Here is a 21,309-nt window from a genome sequence, read left to right as displayed (position 1 = left end):
TGAATCGAAAAACTTTGCATCCATATTAAATTTTTATTCAATAAGAGTATATAATTATTAAAAATATATATAGATAATAAAATAAAATCAAATATATATTTTAAATTTAACAGTAATTAAATTACATTTCGTAAATATATTCATATTAGTTTGGAAGAAAAAAACTTTCATTATTATTTTGCCAATACGTAATATCACATAGATAATTTTATCTTTATATCAATATAATTATCTAACTTTATATACAAATGTATTATATGATTAAAGATGAAAATTAGGTGTCGTGTTGTCATTAACACAAATTAATTAATTAAATTAGCATTGGAATTAAGTTTATTATGTATGCATATAGTATCATCACAAATCATGATTTTTATTGTCGCATGAAAACGTACCTTTAGTTTAGAAACTTTAAGGTATAATATACATAGAAATTTTAAAATAAACTATAAATTAATTTCTTTTATAATAAACTAATGAGAAATTAAATCTGCAGATTTCATACATCAAAATCATAAAAGTACTATAAAATATTTGCATGAATTGCAATAGTTTAAAGATATTTGATAGAAAGGGAATCTAATTAGAATGAAGATGTAAACAGATGCCACGCCTTTTTATCGCAGACGAACAGTAAATTGTGTTGCAAGATATATTATTACTTGAATTAAATATGTGTTCGTATTTATTTAAAACAATATATCTCTATTTACTATTATTATTTATAATAGTAGGTGAGTAAATATCGAATAATAATTATATAGATTTATCCCTATATTGAGAAAAGTGAGAAAAGAATTTTATTTATCAGAATGAAAATGTACTGTTTTGAAAATGATGAAAAAAAATATATTATTATATATATTATTAAATATAATTATTAAATAATATTAATAATTATTAAAACAAAAATCTTTTTTCATATTTCTTATTAATGGATTATTATAGATCACATTATTAATTATATTATTATATATATTAATAATATTATTATAATCAATAATAATAATAATTTATATTAATACAATATTAATATTTCATTAATAATAAGAATTCATAATAATAAATTTATTAAAGAATAAAAAATTGATAATATTGGTTATGCTTAATTTGAGGTTATAAAATATTATTAATTTCGATTTGTTTTTAATTTATATGAATAAATTTTAGGAACTGAAGCCATCCGTTGTTATCAATGTAGTAGTGACACTGACCCTAAAGGGGAAGATTTATGTGGAGCATATACAAAATTTGACAAAGAAAAGAATATCGCTGTAGAATGCAATAGTGAAGAATCAAACATGCCCGGTACATTCTGTGTTAAAATAACACATCAGAGTCCTCGTGGTTTTATCTGTAAGTTTCATTTTTTTTTTTTTTATTTAAAAATATTATTTAACTTCTTATATCGTTTGTATTCATTTGATTATTAATTTGCATGTTGTATTTCAATGAATTTATTATTCAAATTAATTTTTAAAGGGAATGGTAGATGGCGCCAGGTGATCCGTCGATGTGCTTCAGTATCTAGTACCGGAGTTACGGGTGTTTGTAACTGGGGAGTTTATGAAAATGGAGTGTACTGGGAAGAATGTTCTTGTTCGGAAAATTCTTGTAACGGAGCATCAACATTATCATCATTTTCAATAATCATTTTATTGATTTTTGGTATTCCAATTACCATATTTTTCTTATAAAAATAGAGAATATAAGTATATAAAATATATCGAAGACGACAATCTATACATGCTCGCAAATATTTAATTATTTAAATATTTTTTAATATTTTTTTATATTTTTTGACTTCAAAAAATATTTAAATAATTAAATAATATTAAAATAATTATCTTTAATTTTAATAATATATGTACTTTAGAATGAAAAGATAATTTCCTATATCATAAATTTGTCACTATTAAAACATTTTATTAATAAGAACATATATATTATACTTGTTCAGATAAAGAAATATTTTTTAAAAAATATTGAAAAAATTACAATATAATTACAATATAATTAGAATATATTTATATAGGATAGTTTTATTATAACAATAAAACTATTTCACATATATCTCAAACTATCATCATTCTATTGTACAAAAAAAATATTTCCACATATAACATAATAATGTAATTTAAATATTTTTTATTTATTTAAGAAATAGTATTATTTCATTTATTGTGTAATGAAATTTTATCATTATACATTAAATAGTTAAGTGTTTTATATAAAATTTATACTTAAGATCAATATATAATACAAGTATCCGTCCGTATTAAATGTTTTTTATAAAAAATTTATATATATTTAAAATTAATATATGACATAATTATCCGTCCATATTAAATATGTTTTATATAAAATTTATATTTAAGATTAATGTATGACACAAACATCAATTCATTTTATGTTATTTTTATAAGTCAATCTGATAAAAAAGTGATAAATTAAATAAATTAATTAAAAATATAAATGTATTATAATTAAATGTAAATAAAAGAGATTTTTTTATATATGTATATATTATTTCATTGTATATATATTATTATATTATGTAGTGAAATTAATGAATGAAAAAATATGAGAATGTTGGACAAATGAATATTACATTTAAGATAATAAGATTAAAATATGTGAGATAAAGCTAAGAAATATCAAAATTCTAAATAATGTGGTATAAACTATAAAGAATGATGTAAAGAGTTTCACGAAATTACTCACAAAGTTCCATTCTATTTGCAAATAATTAAAAAAGGTATTTGAAGTAAAGAAGTATCGAGAAAGAGAAAGATTTCGACATTAGATATTAAATATTTTTTGAAACAACTTATAGTTTTAGAAATACATTTAATTTTACATTTAAAAATTAAATAAAATATTCAATATATTGAAATGCACACAATAGTTCTGTAGTAAATATAGGTTGTCAAATCTTTGAAATCATTAATTTTTTGTGATCTTATAGTATATTTTAAAAAATAAAAATAATTTGTATTCTTTAAATGTCTCTTATTTATAATTTTTTTACTTTTAATTAGAAAAAATTAAATAATAAAATTAAATATACTAACATTAACTTTCACAATGGATTAATTGCTTTTGATTCCTTTAAATTTACTGTTATAATGAATGTTCAAAATTAAACATTATATTATCTTGATGAATGAAAATATTTTTTGATATAATAGTTTTTCAAAACATTAATTTGATATTAGATTTGAAAGAATGTTGTCATTGATTTGTCATTGAGTATTGTCAAATTGTGTCATTGAAGACACGCAACATACGCCATTTTTAAATAATTTTTAATTTTTTTAAATTGAATAACTTTCAAAAATTTTGACATATATATATTGATTTATATTCCTTTATGATTTTATGACATTCTATGAAATAAAATGTGACAAGTTGTTCGACTTTTTCATTTTTATGTACTGAAAGTTTTCCGTGAATAAAATATTTTTTTCAGAATTTTAAAAATATTTTATTTCAATTGTTATCAATTTTGAATAACCAGATAGCAATAAACACAATTTAAAAAATAGATTAAAAGAAATAAATATGAGATATTTAGTATTTCCTTTTATTCTGCTTTGAGATTTAACTTATTTATTATTTTATCAATAAAATGATCATTTAATCATTATAATTAAAAATAATAATTTTTATATTTCTTTTTTTATTTTGAAAAAATCTTTGTGAATTTTTTACAAATGTTTATTTTCATGCGATAAAGTTTAAAAAAAATTTTTCTAAAATAATATAAAATATAATATGGAAAATATGAAACGACTGCAAAAATTATAATCGCAAGATCTGATAATAATTAGTATTTATAAGTTTCAACTATTAACAAATCTATCTAAATCCATTTAATTATAAAAATAAGATTTTTAAGATTATTAATTAATAAATTATAAGGATTATCAGATTATGATCCTAGAAAAGTTAAGATAAAAATAACTTAAAATTAAAGTAAAACTTTCTTTTTCCTTAATCGTTTTCTTATCTTTGTTTACATACTAAGGTAATCTCATTTAATATTTTGTCTTCTAAGAACATATCTTGAGCGTTAATCGGGATATTATTGTATTAAATTCTAGACATTATAAGATTTATTATTAGATAAATATTTCATATTCTTATTATCATTTGTTATTATCATTTGTTAATATCGATTAAAAATAGTTTGTTCATATCTCTTTAAAAAATATTTTTCCATCAATCTTTCGCAATATTGTACAATTATCAATCTTTAATAATATGATAATTCTTAACAAATTGAATTTTGAGAAATTATAAAAATAAAATACTAGTTAGAATTTTATAATGAAGTATATTTATTATTTTATAAATATATTTTTATTATTATTTTTAACGTTTTAATGATTTTAATGTTTTATCAATTTTTCTTAATATCAAATGCCCAATGATTTCGAAAAGATTAAAAAAAGTTAATAAAATATAGTTTCATTTTACTAAATGAAAACAACACAACAGAATATTACAGATATAATTGTGTAATATTAATTAAAAATAATATATATACATAAAAATAAAAATTAGATTAAAAAGAAAATTATTGTAATATTCTAATATTTAATTAAATAGTAATATTTAGTATTAAATAAATAAATATTGTAATATTTAATTTTAGATTATTACAAAATTTTATTATATTGTCATTTAATTTATAAAAATCATATAAATAATCTGTAAATATTTGAGAAAATCATATACTTAATTATCAAAAATATATTAAACATTGATATAACTTTAATGTTTATATTTTATATTTAAAACAAACATATAATAAAAAAAACTAAAAATGTTTTGCAATATATTAAAACATAATATAAAAATCAGAAACAAATTTTAATTTAATTAATTGTCTAAAGAGAAAAAATAAAAAAGAGATAAATTTTTACTACAAAAATATTCGGACTATTTTTTAATTCAAGATAAAAACTGTTTATCACAATAATTTCTTATGAAAAATTTATTTCGATGAATTCAATATTTCTTTTAATGAATAACATATTTTAAAAGATATTTAATATTTAAAAATAAACACTTCGACAAAATGAAAATTATTTTTTAGATATTAATGAGCAAAATCATTTTTCTTTAATATTTATTGTTTTTTTTTCTAATTTTAAGATTCATTGTAATATATAAGATATAACAAAAATTTTTTCTTTTTAATTTTGGACTTACTCATCACATTATAGATCCATAACTCTTAGAAACTCAAAATGATTGCTTGATGTTGAAACATAAACATGATGACAGTTGAAATATAAGAAATATTTATTGTTTAATTAATTAAATTAAATCATCTAAATATTGGAATCTAGAAAGTAGTAAAAATACTAAATACTATTTTTTAAAAATGGCAATCAATCTTATGTGTTGTATATTTTTCTAATTGTAAATCTAATATCTTATTAAATAATAATAAGTTAAATAAATCTATTTTATAATTAAAATTATTGAATTATATTATTTATTTTATAACGATTGATTGCGTTACATTTAAAAAAATAAAAAAAAAAAAAGAATTGATCATATTCAATTTATATTCAATTATTATTTATTTGTTTTATTTTTATTGAATTATTATTAAATAATTGAAAATGAGATATAAACATGTAATTTGATATAATTTAAATATATACTGGAAGTTTGTATTAAATAAAGTAAGACATAAATACAATGAGATAGCTATATTTTTCGTATTGTCTTGGTCTCATTTCATTTAAAGCAAATTTAAATTTTTTCTAATTTATTTATTACACAACAACATTTTTAAATATAAATTTTACATTTATTTTAATCTTTACAATCGACTTCCAAATACAACCTTACAAATATATATTAATCCTATTTATTTTAATACATTAATAAGTGCAGCTAATTTACTTTATAAATAATACTTTATAAAAAAAATTATAAAATTATTTACGAAGAAAAAAAAATTAATTTTGAAAATATGTTTACATAATTTTATATAATTGAATTATTCAAAATAAAAAGAACAAATATATAAATTTAAAAAAATTTTTTTCTTTATTTTTTTTTCATTTTTAATATAATATATTACATTTAAAATACATTATAAATATTGTAAAATTGAAATTAAAATATCTTCAAAAATTAATATCTTTTTATCATGATTATATTATTTGTGTTTATCACTGTGCGATCGATTCTATTAATTGGAGTAAAAAAAAAAAAAATATATTCTTCCATTATTGATATCTCTTCTAATAATATAACTTATTTTTGTTTTCGAAAATAAATAATAAAGATAAGTAATTCTATTTAAATCGTTGATATATTATCTATAATGTATATTATATACATACTATTTATGTATTTTTGCACCAGAATTTTTTTCATTTAAATCGTCAGAAATTAATATCATATTACAATTTTAACATGAATTTTATATAAAATCATGATAAATTATAAAGTAAATTTCAAATAATATAATAATATCTTTTCTAATTATTTAAAAAATATATTTTATTTATAAAATTGTAAAATAAATTCATTTTTAATATTTTAATAAAAAGAACTTTTTACATTTAAAATTGATTATTTAATTGTAAAATAATGATTCTTTAATTATTTTGTTTTACATGTAATTTATATAAAAATAATTATATGTATATTTTAAGACCATGTAATTACACACTTTGTTTACAATTAGATATTTTACATTAAGGTATTTTATTTTATATTTTATTTATGATTTTAAAATTTAATTTTCATTTCAATTTAAATATAATGAATAACAAAAACGTAGAATTCTTGAAATAAAAAACAAAAATGCATCACATTACAAATATTAATTAATAATTTATTATAGATGATAAAAAGGTTTTTATTCAGTTAAAATGAATAAAAATTAGAAAAATTAATAGAATAATGACCCAGAAACAATGTATAGAGACATGTCATTACAGATGAGAAACAAAATAGTTTTGATTCTAAGATGAGAATCTCTGAGAATCTCTATATATTTCTTATAATGATAAAGCTATTTTATCTAATATCTTCCTTATTTCTAAATTATTGATTAATTCTATTAAAGAGTAAATCCCAATAAGTTATTATTCTAAAATATTAAAAAAAATAATATAATTCTTGGAAGCAAGAAGTATGTGACATGCATTGCTAAAATATTTTTTTAAATGAAGATGCTAATTACATGTTTTAGTGATTCGATGATTTTTAGTTTACATAGCAGTTATCATTATTACTTCAACAGACTTTAAAGAATATTATTTGTTCGAAAAATGCAAAGTAACCCAATAAGTTTAATCATCTTGCACGTGTACATTTTTCAGAGATATGAAAAACAATATTTATAAAAAGTTGTGTAATATAAGTGTTATACTTATAAGTACTGTTTTATTACTTAAAATAATAAAACAAGTATGTTTACATTATAAGAGGTGTTTGAAATGTTATCTATTTGTATCGATATTACGTTGAAATTCAAATCAATTTATATTTCCATATGTCTAAGAATGATGGGGATATTCAAGGTGATCAAAGTTATTGGACCACTCTGTACATATATAACGTAACTTTGCATATACTTTGCATATGTAAGTCTATATACATTTATAATAGAGCAAACTTGATTCTTGCATTCATAATATGGATGCATTCTAGGCGCATGGAATCATGATCTCAAATGAATGAAATATTTTATACTTTTGCATGAAATATAGGAAAAATACAGGCAAAAAAATACAAGAATGTATTACAAAATTATTTACTATCAAAAATTAATTTTTGAAAAGAACAATGTTTATTTTTACTTTTCCTTGTTTTATTATGGATTTGATTATTTAACCACTTTTTTATTAAAATAATTTTTATAATTTTATAAAATTTTTATAAATACAAATTTTTTTAAATAAAATTATTATTTTTTGTTCATTATCATTTTCTTTTTTGAAATTTCCAAAATACAATAAAAGAACCGCTTTTATTTATTAGAATAAAAAAAAATGTCATTAATAATGATAATAATAAAACGTGATAATGATTTTACAAAAATATTAAGATATATATGTATTATTTATAATATTTAAATATTTATTATTAGTATTATTGTACTATTATGTATTATTATAATACATTTTTCAAAAAATAAAAATTCTTTTACAAAAAATTGATTATCTCTATAAGTTGAATATCTCAATATATTAAAAAAAAGTTTATGCGATATTTAAATGTATATTTTAAGTAAATAAATTAAGAATTCATGTATAGAACATGTAAAATATTGAATGAAATTATAAAATTTGCAAAATGACCATTCTTTTTTCAATTATGGATAATGCATACATTTATAAAAAGCAAATGTAAAAAAATATAAATATGTAGTACAAAGATAATTTAAAAGATAATATTTGAAAATAATTTTATTTCTTATACGATCTTAAAACTGACAGTGCTTGAATTTGTTTTGAAGCATGATATAAAAAAATTTACAACACTACATTTAAAAAATTAAAGATCATCTTGAAATTTTCAAAAAAATACAATTACAAAAATATTATATGAATCATTATGTTTGCAGAAAACAATACAACGTTTTCCTCTACCATATTTTCAATTAACCATTTTAAAAAAAAACAATAATAATGTAAACACATTTCAATATACATTCACAATAAAACATTTTTTTCTTTTATTTCAGATTTTATTCCAGATAAAAACCAAAAATTATATCAATACATCTTTTATGTTTTTTGGATTTGACTATATTTTAATCTATGTACGATATATATCAAATTTTTTAATTTTTTGCAGTATATATTTTTAGAATAAAAAAATTTTATGTTGAAATAGAATTATATACATAAAAATAGAGTTTTTCAAATTTCTAATTATTTTAATTTTTCAAGGTTAATTAAGGATGAGTAAAAAGAATATTTGGAATATTTTTTTTTAATCCTCCTAAAAGTGTTAAATTAGTTGTTTGGATTGGGATTGTTAAGGAATTCGGATGTGATAGAAAAAAAATGGAATACAGTGAATTAGAAAAATACTATATTTCTTAATAATTCTATATTTACATAATATAAACAAATTAAAATCGTTCGATTTGTACGATACGAGGAACGTGGATGGAAAAATACGATCTATCTAGGCTCCGAATAGAACTTCGAAACGGATTGCAAAGATATCACAGTTGCACACAATATGGCTGTCTTCTCACAGTATCGAACTTGGAAAGCCGTGAAGAGTGTGCGTCGTTTCCTTTCCTTTCGTTTCGTTTCGTTAATGCATTACGGATTGGATACAATGTGACTTTTCTCTAACGGTCTAACCGGTCTTGGATGAAAGAACGACAAGCAAAAGCAAGCTAAATAGAGAAGATAAACAAGTTAGAGATTCAATATACATTGCTTTTAATTTCTCTGTTAACTCACCGAATAACAGGCAACCTATTCCCATGAAACCGATTAAACATTCCACTTCTAATAGCGCGGAGAATATAAAATTTCCTAAAACAGCTGCTACATTTCCAACGGTGACTAGTATGCTTAAACTGGTAGACCTGCGTTAAAACGGTTGATTATTGTATTTATGAATGCGAGCAATAGCAATTGGAAGCAAGAGGAGACTAAGATGCGAAAGTATGCAAAGGAGATACGATTTGTTTTAATTTTCAAAATTATTTTACTAGAAAAATTTAAATTTACTTGGAAAACTGCACAGCAACAAAAAATCTAAGTTTAAAAATAATGGAACAACATGTGAAAGATAATATATTGATTAAAGATATTAGATAAATAATAAGTTAACTCAAATGTTAGAAACTATCGTATAAAAGTAGTAATAAAAATAAAAATATTAGTAATACATGAATGAAAAAGATACGATATGAAGGCAGTGATTCTCAATTTCTCTATAAATATATATTGGCTAACTAAAATTCTAAAATACCATAAAGATAATTTATAAATTTAAAAATTTAGAACCTCTTATCTTTTGTCCTCTAACATTAATTTTAAAAAATTAATGATATACCAAAAAAATATTTTCATTGGTTTTTGAAAAATATTTTTATAATTTCAAAATTTAATTAATATATTCTCTCTTATTCTATCTTAAAAATCAACTAGATATCAATTATATTAAAACAATTGAAAATGAATTGTTATATTAAATAACATATGATTATTCTATTTATAAATGATAAAGATTCACTAGTATGAGCAATTTTAAGTTTAATTTTGATCAATACATGATTGCTACTTTACAACATTTTTTTTACTGACAAATGATTTGGGTTTCTTTTAAATATAAAATATTATATTAAATATAAATTATTGACATATATGTCTCTTGCATGACATTAGTTAAAAACCATTGTAAAATATATGATAAAATATAAAAAGAAAAATAAGTAATAATTTCTTTGATCAAAATTATAGTTAAAATCATATTTTTAAATTAAGGCCAATAAAATAAAAATTATTTGTCTGTATAAATATCTATTGTCTATTCTAATTAAATTTCGATTTATTTGCAAGAAGAAATTTTTATCAACTGAATTTAGAGAATCCAAAGTTATAAAAGATATATAATAAATATTCGTCTGGTTATTATTTGCAATAGAAGCATTACCTTAATGGAATAGGAATAATGTCGATGTTAACAGCAGTAACGATGTTACCCGTTATTCTTGTCGTTACGATAATGGCGGCTGCAAATGTCAGCATATAAGGAGGAGATTGTGCCCAGTTCATTCCGAAACTGCTTATCACGGATATAAGGAAAGCGATAACTGCAATAGAAACAAGTTGTTAACCAACAAACATCCTCTAGCATAGATTCGGACGTTTTGAGGGAAAAGAAATTCAAATTATTTTCAAATTATTTTTCAAAATTATATGAGAAATGATCTATTTTCCAAATTACATGAAGTAGATATTTCATATTTACTTAGAAATAAATTAATATGCTTTATTTATTACTTCATGAAATAAATTATTATTTATTGCTTAATACTTAATCTTCATGTTACTTCAGAAATAAATTTATGAATTTCGAAATTACAGATAATTAATTCTTCAATTTTTTATTTTTCTAAATATTCATTTTGTCGAAAAAATTCAATTCATCAAATAAAAAATATAATCTTAATTGAAATAAGTTGTGAAAAACTTTTCTTTAAGAATGATACATGGAAATATACAATTTTTTGGATATCTATTATTCTTTTCAAGATAATAATAAAAAAGTTTCAGTATATATTGAATTCTATCTATTCAATACAATACAATAATATAACTGTCTTCAGTATAGAAATTGTCATTAAATGATAATCAATCTATATAATCTATATGATCTAATAATCAATCTGAAATATCAAGAATGTTCCATATAATATGTTCAGTTATTTCAGTTATTATATCTTAATTATAATATCTTATTTAGCACTTGATAAATCAAATTTGTTTGATTTTTTGAGGACGAATGATCAGATTTTTTATAGATTTTTATAAATTTTATAGATATACGTGTATATACAGGACATTCTACAAATATGAGATATAATCATCGCTATTTCCACGTAACACAATGACTATTAGTACAGTGAAGATTGTTAAATTATTAAAATTCGAATAAGCAGCACTCAATATAAAATGTCGAAAATTTTTTATTCATCAAAATTAATATCTTTCGAAACTATAGTTTATAATTAATAGAAATAAATTATTTTTCAAACACCAATCAAACTTATTTAAAATAATCATCTTTAAATTATCATTTGAAATAAATTTTGCCCATTTTTCGCGTCATAAATCGACGCAATGCAACGAATGAAGTGATGAACGAAAATATATTAAATCCTTACGCATGATTGCTTTCTTCCTAAATTTCGAAGTGGTTATAAATCCAACGAGGAACGAGAACGTAACAGCCGACAACGCGATAATGGCGGAATTTTGATATATCACAGCGTTGATTTTCCACTGGAAAAAAAAAAAATACTTTTTAGTTACAGAAGAATTTTCAATATTCGAAAATTGACTTTCCCCTCACCGTTAAGCAGATACTATCGAAATCTGGGCAATGTAAGTAGTCCCTGGCTGGCACCGACATACGACGATCCAACATTTCGCGCATGGTCGGCGCTCTGTCTTTGGTCCATCTCTCGTCATCGAAATTATTCAGGATGATGAATAGATGCGGTACCCAGAGTCTCATAGTGTTGAATCTGAGCGAAGAGAGATCGGACGTGTTTATCCCGAGAGATGCGGGATTTGCGCTTTGGCGTCGAGAAACTTACCCCAACATGCTGCCGAATTGAAGAAAATTGAGGAAAGTAACGGCGCGCAAATACGGGGAGGTGAATAAAAGTTTGGTGTTGTAATAGGCGAGCCGTATTTTTTCGGAATTCGCTTTGAACAAGGAGTGACGAGATAGCGGTGTGTTCTCCCATACGAGCAATGCTTTAATCTGAAAAGGGGTGAAAAAAAAAGGGGGCAAACGAAGGGAGTAAAGCTGAGTAGAAATTTTTGAATTAATTGCATGCTCGATACTTATCTGGAAACTTATTAAGGTATAAAAGTACGAAAGGAGAATTGAAAAAAAAAACTTTTATACGATTCTTTTATAAGAATTCTGAAGAATATAATTTTTAATTTCGTTTAATTGCTATGTTGAAATATTCGTGTGGCATATTTGCGGAGTATGCTCGATTTTAAAAGTCGGGATAAATGAAAAAGTTGACGCATAAAGACGGATTATTGAGGCTTATTTATTAAATTATAAGCAATTGATGATAGATGATAGATCGAAACAGCTTTATCTTCGTCAATGTAAGTCGCGAATTTAAATTGCTTGTAATAACTCAAAGAATAAGCCTTAATCGATATTTTTATTATTATCAACTTTTGTATTTATTTTGCTTTCTAAAATCAATTTTCCAAAAGTATCGATTAATTATGTTACCACGTAACTCTTAAATATATTAAATATATTGACATCTTGTATTTTAAGAATTGAAATATTCAGATTTAAATATCCTGTTATAACATTGTATCTTTTTTAATTTAATTCAACCAATATGGTAATCATTTTGTTATGTAAATACTGTACATCTTACAGGAAAGTATAAAAATTCAAAAATAATTGAAAATAAAAAATTGGAATTATGGATTAAAAATAATTTTTAAAAGATCAATCTTTTTTTCTGCGACTATTTTCTGAATTATCATAAATATAAACATTATTGAAATCTATTATAGTTTATTTTATTATCTATGAAATATAGACAAGATGTTCGTAAAGATGTTTTTCATTTTGCAACATTGGCAACAATGCAATAATTTTTTGTACGCGATTGTAACTGATATTGTTCTCTACTATTAAGTTGAAATTTTATGATCTGTAGTTCTTGGACAAAGATTTGTTCTTAACTATTGTAAGTGAAACATGATACTACTTGCTATCTTTTGAAAGAATAACAAATTAATATTACATTAAAAGTAATTTTTACAAATTATTGATATATTAAATATTTTGTATATATTTATTGTATATACTATATATGATTGTTTCAACCTTTTTAATTCCAATTTAACTTATTATTTTTTCAAAGGCATCGTGTTTCATTTATAAGAACAATTATAAAAATAAGTATTAAAATTGTTGTTGATCCAATCTAATCACAAATGATATAATTGTAAAATTTAAACTAATTGCAAAGAATTCTATATGATTTAATAGAAAAAGAAAAATGTTATATAATTAGATATAGAAAAGAAATTTTAAAATTTTGCTTAATTAGAAAAATATATCAAATTGTTTCTGTTTTTAATATAAATATATTAATTAACTGTTAACGTTTCAATGGTAACTAATTATTAAATAAATAATAATTTCTTTGAAATCGATTTAAAATTTTAATGTATTATATCTTCTTTACAAGACCATCTTAAAAAAATAGGTTTCTATTAATTTAATTTATAAAAAGAAGTTCTTATACTTAAAAACTTTGATCATGAAAAGATAAAAATCATATTAATTTATAATATTGTCACTTGAATTTTTCTCTTCTTTTATATTCATTCTATTCTCTTTTTATCTCTATTTATTCATTTGAATTATCAATTTATTTTTAAATTTATTAATTATCGTGATTTAAGTTTTCATTTATTTATTTTACAATTTATATCTTCATTAAAAATAATTCTTCGTTCCTGCCAATATTACTTCATGTTCTTTTAGTTTAAGACATATATATCATTCTAATTTCCTGTAGTTAATAACGTATTCTGTCACCAAATTTGATTCTGTCGTAATTGTTGTCGCGATGACAACACATAATGCGATGTATATCACACTATGTCGTGCATCTGTATATGCACTTTTATAACATATAATGGGTAATGTAAGAAACAAAGATCAATCAAAACTTGATTTTCAAATTCACGAAACTCAAATTTCATCGAAACTTTTTTTCCTTTTAAAAAGTATTTATTTTATTTAGAATCAATCACAAATTTTGACTTTTGGAATCGAATTTACGTTCAAAAAGCAATCAATAATAATATCATCCATCTTTTCGATATAAAAATATTTTATTTACTTTATTTTCTTCTCCTTGTATGTATATATATATATGATTGTAATGGATTAATCGTTATTAATTAAAATGAGATTAAAACATAAATACAAATGCAATTAGATTGGTATTAATTAAATAAAAATGAAATCTTTACTCTTTGTCTCTATATATTCGTTCGTATTATATTCGTTGAATCGAATTTTCGACAAAAAAAAATGCTTCGATATTCGTTCAAAAATCTATCGTTGTCCAAAAATTTTTCATTGCACGATTTACTTTCTATTATCACGATTTTTCAATAAAAATTAAATTTTTGCTAAAAGTTTTATTTATTTGTGCCCCGATGTTGAGAATCGATTACTCCTTTTTTTAATTAATTTTATTTAATTTTTCGTCAATAATTTTTATCGAAAAGATTCTAATTCGTTCATTTTTCAATTAACGATGAAAGTACAACATTCTCGTTGTAAATTCATATCGTTACATTTTTTTAACTCATTTAAAAAACAATAAATTGTTTCAAGAACTCGAAAACTCGAAATTTTTTAAATTTCGAAGAATTTCGATCCGATCTTTATCCTATCTTTAACAGGAAGGAAAATTCGAATCTCACCGGAAACGTGTTGGCAGGCTTCTTTTTATTCATCGAGTACATTGTCCTGAGTAGCTTCAAAGCTTCATCGGTTTTACCAATGTTCACAAGGTATCTCGGACTTTGGGGCAGTGTGCTAGCCGTAACGAGGCCCAAAACCGGAACGATCGAACAGATCAACAGGTAAATCTGCCAAGTGGTGTACCGTTTGTTGAACACGTTGACGTTCAACGACAAAGGAGAGATGAGGAAGGCGATTACTGTAAAGAAACGAACGTTCGATCGGCAGAATCGGCGAAGAAAAACAGGAAATTATTAGGTTATACCGGAAAAACTTCGTACGATTTTTATTGCCAGCAATTAAATCGAAGACGAATCTTATATGGATAATTTGTAAATCTAATACGTATATAAAGATAATAGATTTTATGAAATATTGCTTCTATTCATCCATTATTTACGTAAGGATAAAGATTGCGAGCGAAGAGAAAATTGAATTACTGCGTTTGTATCTTTATGAATAATTTAAACTTGGAAATAGAGCGATAGACGCATCAAAAATTATTTGTAGTATTTATGGAGATATATTCTTTATGACTATAGCTCATTTTTATCCGACTTTCTTGTCGAAAGAAGCAGTTCAATTCACGATAGTGAGATCGAAACTACGATTAATTTATTTTTGATTAAAATTCATAAACTTATAGAATTTCGAAGAATTTCAAAAGAAAATTCAAAAATTGTATAAATAAATCCGCACGAAATTTTTCTGGCACTTTAACTCTTTGGGGCACAAGATTGCAAGAGGAAAAGAGGATATAAAAATTTTATATACAACGTGTTAATATATTTGTTGGACAGAGATAGATGAATAAATCTGTCTTCATCACGTTGTCACGCCATCTCGTCTCCATTTCATTCCATTTAACGCAATCTTGATGTGCTTATGACTTAATAAATAAGTTGCAATATTTGGTCGACTTTTGTCAACTTTTTCTCTTTGTTTTAGCTTCTAGAATCGATTTCTCAATCGCGTCGCACAAATATATTAACACTTGTAATTGTTAATGTAAATTGCCACCGCTTTAGACGAGTTACAATGAACAAACTAACGTCTATATGTTTTTTCTATTCGTATATTAAACATATGTTAGTCATACATAAATGAAAAAAATGAAACCAACGAATGTTACGAATTGCTTCGAGTTATTTAAATATTTATATACGAATGAAAAATATTCCATTCTGGAAAAATATTCGATCTCTTCATTATTTTATACATAATTTTTACGTATAATTCACTATTTTTTTTTATTTAAACAATTAAGCTACCATTGCAGAATAAAATATAATAAATAATATATAGGGATTGGTATACAATTTTTTATAATAGCTATATGTACAATAATTAAATATCTATAACATAATTAAATATCTGTAACATTATCGAAAGTTTGGAATCAATTTTTTTTTCTTCTCACATCAAACCTTCTAAATTTTGTTATTACTTCGAAATTAATATATAATGTTCAAACTTCAATCAACAAATATATCCTCCAACGAATATATTAATTTTCATTACCATTTAAGCCTAAGTTTTACTTTTCGTTTTATATCTATTCACCCTTATCAAATAATATTATAATTATTAAACGTATACCTATTATTTCTTCTAAACATTTAAAAAACAATGAAATAAGAAAGAACTCTAACCTCTATTAATCCTTCGATTTTACGATCAAAGGTCAGATTAACGATGCCAAGATTTCTTTTGAAAAAATGGCGGAACATTTCTTTTTTACCCCATCAGAGTGCCCCAAAGAGTTAATTGAGAAACAAGGCGGAGAAAAGGAATTGCTTACTTGCCGGGACTATGATGGCCGCGTTCACAGCGAGACCTCCCCATCTGGTAAAATTCGCCTTGTATTTTGCCGAGTGAAATTCGGACAGGTATCCCGTCACCATCGAGAACGGGCCTCCCGCGCTGAAATTCGTACCTCTCGGATAACTTGAGTTGGCGCGTGTCGGACGAGTGAAGAGGGTTGATACGGCTGGGCGGAGGGGAGAGGGGGGTGATACTCACAGAACACCGTTGAAAAATTTGATGGCCAGAAACGCGTAGTAGGAATTGATTGCGGTGGCAAGTATGTTTAGGACAGAGTCCGCCAGGAGACCGAGGACGAATAAGTTTCGCGTGCCGATGTACGGTGTTAGATAGTCCCACAGGAAGCTGGTCAATGCCATCCCTATGTGCGTTCGAGATTATACCGACGTGCGTTACGAAAAGCGACACGAATTGTCTTACGAAAAAGAACAAATTTGAATTTGATTAAGAATCTCGAGAGAGGGAGAGATTTTATTTCTCGTAAATCGATTATTTTTGAAAGAGGAATATTCGTATTCGATTCTTTGACTTGTTTAAATTGTATTATCATCTTCATGGAATGATTCAAAATATCTTGTTTCTTCGTGAAAGAAGAAACGAGGCAACGAAGCATCATTTTTTGCCACCGAATTTGTTGTAATTAAAGTTAGTTAATTGATAATTAAATAATTTGTTGTTTTTATTTCCTCTGCTTTTATATTTTTTGAAAGTCAAACGTAATTTGCAACACGTAATTTAGCTGGCAAGTTTTAAATATTTCACTCTCTATAGTATAATGTGTTAATTTTTACTGCGAACGTTAAAATTTTATCTCTTTCTTGGTGAGATGATGATAATTAGTTTTTACTCAAATATGATTTTTTTTGTGATAGAATAGATTATTTCAAAATATTATTTTAAATAATGTTTTACAATTATCCACAGTTTAAATTGATATTAATAAATGAATAATTTTCGTACATATAATCGTATATATCATAATTTCTGTTTAGAATTACTTTGATAATTATTTCTTTTCTGAGATATGAAAGTAAAGAATGAAATATTTGACTAATTATTCCAGAAAAAGCTATTATTTCAAATAAATTGACAAAATACTATTATTATTGCAAATAACGAGTCGAAATAAATTAAATTCTAAATTTTATTCTAAATTATTTCTTACAATTTCAAATAAAATTTGTTTAAATTGATTCGTAATAGCAGATGACATTTCTTGTTGTTTCTCGTAAGACAAATAACGTATTATTTTTCGTAAAACACATCGATACGCATCATGTTGTAACAATTCTTGTTATATCTCTTTCACATGGCAATTCTCGTAAGATATAAAATTATATATATATATATATTTCAATTTTCCATCGAAGATATATCCTCGATTATTTCAAACCAAAATGATTAACATTTGCATTGAAAAATCACTTATTCATAGAGCGATTCAATACGAAAAGTGTTAGAAAATTAATCGAGACACCAGTTGAGAATATTTTAAACGATTCACAGACATTGAAACAAATCGCAACGGAGGAATCAATGGACTTAAATCCAATGTCTCGCGACGCTGGGATGATGTTCCAACATCGTATTAACTTAAACCCATTGTTTGAATCGATCCCTCCGTTGCAACACGTTCCAGCATCTATACAACCCACTTCACACTCGACTGCGTATAATCGTGATACATCCATCGATATGCAAAATAATGATCGAGCAAGTGCATAAATACGCGAATCGCCATGTGAAAAATCGCTTGGAACGAATTATCGATCGTCGAGGGTGAACTTGGAGAGGACCTCGAGGACAGGAAATCGTACCTAAAAACGGAATGGCGGCGAGAACACCTTTGCGAAAGTAAGTGAGCCGGAGATCGCATTCGGCGGAAGCAATCATGAAAGCTGTCGTGGTGGTGTCGAAGATGCCGGCCCACGCGACCGGCAGCGCAGCAAGGAACAGCAACACGTTAAACTTGCCGTAGCCTGTTGGAAACCAGATATGCTTAATCGAAACGAAACCTTCGAATCGAGAATCTCTGACCTGTCGCCATGATCGCTTTATCGATGTCCGCCGTTTCATCCGTGTCCTCGGTCCTCACTGAAAAACCACGACAAACTAACGTACATAAGCAACACGTTGCGCAACAACTGTCCGCGGTTATGCAAGTTTGACTCGCGTCAAAAAAAAAAAAGAAGAATCCTCACCGCTTATCGTTGAAATTTTCCCGTTGCTTCCATCGTTCCTCATCATTTTCTCGAGTCTACCATGCGCGTACCACCAGTTGAAAGCAAAAAGAAGAGTCGATCTAAGAGAGTCGTGACGCTAAAAAATCAGCGATGAACGAAGTCTCGAGGAATTACTCGTCGCGAATTATTATTTCGATCCTCTTCTTCTTTTCTTTTTTTTTTTTTGTCCTCGAGTCGAGAAAACTAGTTCGCGCGAAACTAACGAACGCGCTCGATGATTCCCCTCTGATAGGATCCACGACACTGTGAACTAGTCAGAGCTCGGTTTACTGGCGAGCATCCCATTCGCAGCGGTGTAACTTGCCAATTAAAACGGGTCAAACGATTCAATTGTTATGGCCCGCTCGGCGAGTTCTCGTTTAGCGTCGCGTTAAACCGTTCCTCGATATCGGCGATAGACTATAACGACGATCCACGATCGCGGCGATGATCGAGGCGGCCGCTGCGACCTCGCTGCCTCGTGGTGGAGGAGGTGGAGGCGACGGTGGTTGCGGCAGAATGGACCGGCGAATTTTCAAAACTAACTAAGTTTAGCTGTGACACAGTAGGTCGCGAGGTAGGGGTTTTTAAGGCAGTGAGAGGGAAACGAGAGGACACCGACGAGAGCGAATCTAAATCGGATCTAAACTGATGAATCTTTTCGATCGAGAGATATTCTATTCCATTCGCGATAAGATAACCGTGCGCGTCTGTAACAGGTTGCTCGTAATAGAGTGTGATTGTGTGCTATTATTGATGTTATCAATAAGAAGATACTTTTTTATCCGGAAGGGAGCGGAGACTGATATATCAACGTTGGCACGTGTGCCGCGGGAAACGGTGGGAATGGAACTAATTCGAACAGATCCGCGACAAAAGGAGTGACGGCCGAGTTTTCTCACTCGCCTTGCTCGAACCCGATATGATCAAGTTGTTTCGATGTTGTTTTCAATTATCATTGCAAATGGGAGCGAGCAAATTATTGCGAATTATTTTGTGTATTTCTTCTAATTTTTATCGTAATATTTTTTTTTCCACGTTTTTTTGCGAAATATCCGTCGATGAGATTCGTCTGCTCGATTTCGTCGATAAATGTGTCGTCTAAGTTTATCGTGGTGGTAAAATTTTTTCTTTTCGAAATTTTACGAAACACGAATATTGACGAATGCTGGCTCTGCTGGAAATGAAATTTTGATCGGTATAGCATCGTGATTTTGTTAGATTGTTAATTAAGATTTGTTAGTTGATAAAAATAGCGATTACAATTAGACAATTTATATTTTCATATTCGTGGTAATTTTTTGTTTGTTTTTTTTTTTTTAAATTTCAATCACTTTGTTATATAACGAAATATACAAGATGTTTCAATATTAGAAAAATCATAAGGAAAAGATTATATTATCATTTGTTGCTTGTATAATAAATTTTATTGTAACAAAATTCAAATTGAAATATCTACTAATTTTATTTATATATAAGTATTAATACTTTTTTTTTTATAGAAAATATCTGCATCAAGAAATATATAATTTCACTATAAAATGAATAAAATTAACCTTTATATGACCTTTATTCACTTATGAAAAAACAATAGCATAATATATTCCCCTCGATGTACAATTTTCATTTAAAACATTTTTACTCGGAGAAATAATATTGCGAAAATTAATTAATTATGTCAATATCAAGGGAGGTATTCTGTATTAATAAAAGAAAAATATTCATTGCAATGTTGAAATGAAACGATTGAAATGGTCATTTTATTCGGCTGCATGTTGCCAAGAATAAGACACTTGAAACTTCGAGATACTTTAAAGTTAAAAGAGTTTCAAGTTCTTGAATCTCAAAAGTTTTTTGTTATTTTTGTGAATACGAAACTTTCGAAATCCAAATAAATAATTTATACAAAACATACTAATTTTATTTGATATTACATTTAATATTTAATAATCTAATTAAGTTTGCATTTAAATTTTAGATTCATTTTAATTAATAT

The 21,309-nt window shown here is 24.8% G+C and overlaps 2 protein-coding genes across 8 annotated transcripts; one reads left to right on the top strand and one right to left on the bottom strand.

The window, feature by feature from the left end:
- Positions 1-388: 388 nt before the first annotated feature.
- LOC105736972 (UPAR/Ly6 domain-containing protein bero) lies at positions 389-2,516 on the top strand. Its single transcript, XM_012493940.3, has 3 exons — positions 389-734; positions 1,171-1,356; positions 1,483-2,516. The coding sequence occupies exons 1-3, from the start codon at positions 674-676 to the stop codon at positions 1,695-1,697; spliced, it is 462 nt and encodes a 153-aa protein (XP_012349394.1). The 5' UTR covers positions 389-673; the 3' UTR covers positions 1,698-2,516.
- Positions 2,517-9,056: 6,540 nt separating this feature from the next.
- Positions 9,057-20,167, bottom strand: LOC105736974 (synaptic vesicle glycoprotein 2B). Of its 7 annotated transcripts, none has more exons than XR_015293994.1 (12): positions 19,293-19,576; positions 19,129-19,203; positions 18,909-19,070; positions 17,290-17,452; positions 17,073-17,203; positions 15,228-15,466; positions 12,332-12,501; positions 12,085-12,259; positions 11,897-12,014; positions 10,712-10,822; positions 9,462-9,589; positions 9,057-9,394 (listed from the first exon to the last, which is right to left on the bottom strand). XR_015293994.1 is itself a non-coding variant. In XM_012493948.3 (12 exons), exons 1-12 carry the CDS (start codon positions 19,336-19,338, stop codon positions 9,318-9,320), a joined length of 1,617 nt encoding a protein of 538 aa, XP_012349402.1. In that variant the 5' UTR covers positions 19,339-20,167; the 3' UTR covers positions 9,057-9,317. The 7 variants fall into 7 exon arrangements, 6 of the variants coding, with proteins under 6 accessions (XP_012349402.1, XP_086770035.1, XP_086770034.1 ...); XM_012493948.3 differs by having other exon boundaries at positions 10,663-10,822; positions 17,069-17,190; positions 19,129-19,185; positions 19,293-20,167; XM_086913909.1 differs by having other exon boundaries at positions 10,663-10,822; positions 17,073-17,190; positions 19,129-19,185; positions 19,293-19,963.
- Between the last annotated feature and the right edge of the window lie 1,142 nt (positions 20,168-21,309).

This window comes from Apis florea, unplaced genomic scaffold, assembly GCF_048593485.1.
Source record: "Apis florea isolate Af1SG1 unplaced genomic scaffold, ASM4859348v1 contig_3517_pilon, whole genome shotgun sequence".
NCBI lineage: Eukaryota > Metazoa > Arthropoda > Insecta > Hymenoptera > Apidae > Apis > Apis florea.
This window is presented reverse-complemented; position numbering and strand designations above follow the sequence as displayed.

Excerpts from the sequence above, each read along its gene's own strand:
- LOC105736974 (XM_086913905.1), bottom strand. The coding sequence starts at position 19,338 with ATGATGAGGAACGATGGAAGCAACGGGAAAATTTCAACGATAAGCG. Across the intron at positions 19,071-19,128 it reads TAAAGCGATCATGGCGACAG|GCTACGGCAAGTTTAACGTG; the intron begins GTCAGAGATTCT and ends GGTTTCCAACAG. Across the intron at positions 12,015-12,084 it reads TCGATAGTATCTGCTTAACG|TGGAAAATCAACGCTGTGAT; the intron begins GTGAGGGGAAAG and ends TTTTTTTTCCAG.
- LOC105736972 (XM_012493940.3), top strand. The coding sequence starts at position 674 with ATGTGTTCGTATTTATTTAAAACAATATATCTCTATTTACTATTATTA. Across the intron at positions 735-1,170 it reads ATTATTATTTATAATAGTAG|GAACTGAAGCCATCCGTTGT; the intron begins GTGAGTAAATAT and ends AATAAATTTTAG. Across the intron at positions 1,357-1,482 it reads GAGTCCTCGTGGTTTTATCT|GGAATGGTAGATGGCGCCAG; the intron begins GTAAGTTTCATT and ends TAATTTTTAAAG.